The following is a 729-nucleotide window of genomic DNA, read 5'->3' as shown; positions in this document are numbered from 1 at the left end:
AAATTAACTGAAAATAAATAAATAGTAATAAATCAATAAATTACATGCATAAGTAAATGCAATTTAGATATAGAAGTAAATGTTTAAAAGAAATAAAAGGATTCAGTGCTTAAACATTCAAATTCATTTGTAATAAACATAAATCACCAGACAGAGCGTCACTTCCTTTTCATATTGGATAAATGGAGACACTTTTCGCAGAAGCCACTCGATGTAAATCTTATTTTTAGGATCCTGTCCTCAGAGAACGGGTGAGTCGGTTTTTTCAGATTTGACTCATTTGTTGTGTTTTTTTGTTTTTTCAGGACGATCTGAGGAAAGAAGATTTCAGCACCATGAGCGCTCAGCTGCTCTACAAGATGATCAAGTCAAAAACAGAGTATCCGCTCCACAAAGCCATCAAGGTGGAGCGGGAAGACGTCGTCTTTCTCTATCTCATCGAGATGGACTCGCAGGTCAGATTTAACCCTTCGCGAACCGTTGCCGGTCACAGTGAAGTTAACGCGGTGGACTCGAGGTTAACCAGTTCCTCTCCTGTTTTCAGCTGCCCGGGAAGCTGAATGAACTGGACAATAACGGGGACCTGGCGCTGGACCTGGCGCTGGCTCGTAAACTGGAAAGCATCGCCACCACGCTGGTGAACAGCAAAGCGGACGTGGACATGGTGGACCAGAGCGGCTGGAGCCTCCTGCACAAAGCCATCCAGAGAGGTCTGTGGGACACATCACT

The 729-nt window shown here is 43.9% G+C and overlaps 1 protein-coding gene across 1 annotated transcript; it reads left to right on the top strand.

The window, feature by feature from the left end:
* Positions 1–305: 305 nt before the first annotated feature.
* LOC121939577 (rabankyrin-5-like) lies at positions 306–710 on the top strand (the record flags this gene model as incomplete). Its single annotated transcript, XM_042482583.1, has 2 exons — positions 306–455; positions 545–710. Coding segments are annotated over 2 exons (316 nt in total), but the record flags the coding sequence as incomplete, so codon positions are not given.
* Positions 711–729: the final 19 nt, after the last annotated feature.

This window comes from Plectropomus leopardus, unplaced genomic scaffold (assembly GCF_008729295.1).
Source record: "Plectropomus leopardus isolate mb unplaced genomic scaffold, YSFRI_Pleo_2.0 unplaced_scaffold51253, whole genome shotgun sequence".
Taxonomy (NCBI): Eukaryota; Metazoa; Chordata; class Actinopteri; order Perciformes; family Serranidae; genus Plectropomus; species Plectropomus leopardus.
Note: the sequence above shows the minus strand (reverse complement) of the source record. Positions and strands in the feature narration are given on the sequence as shown.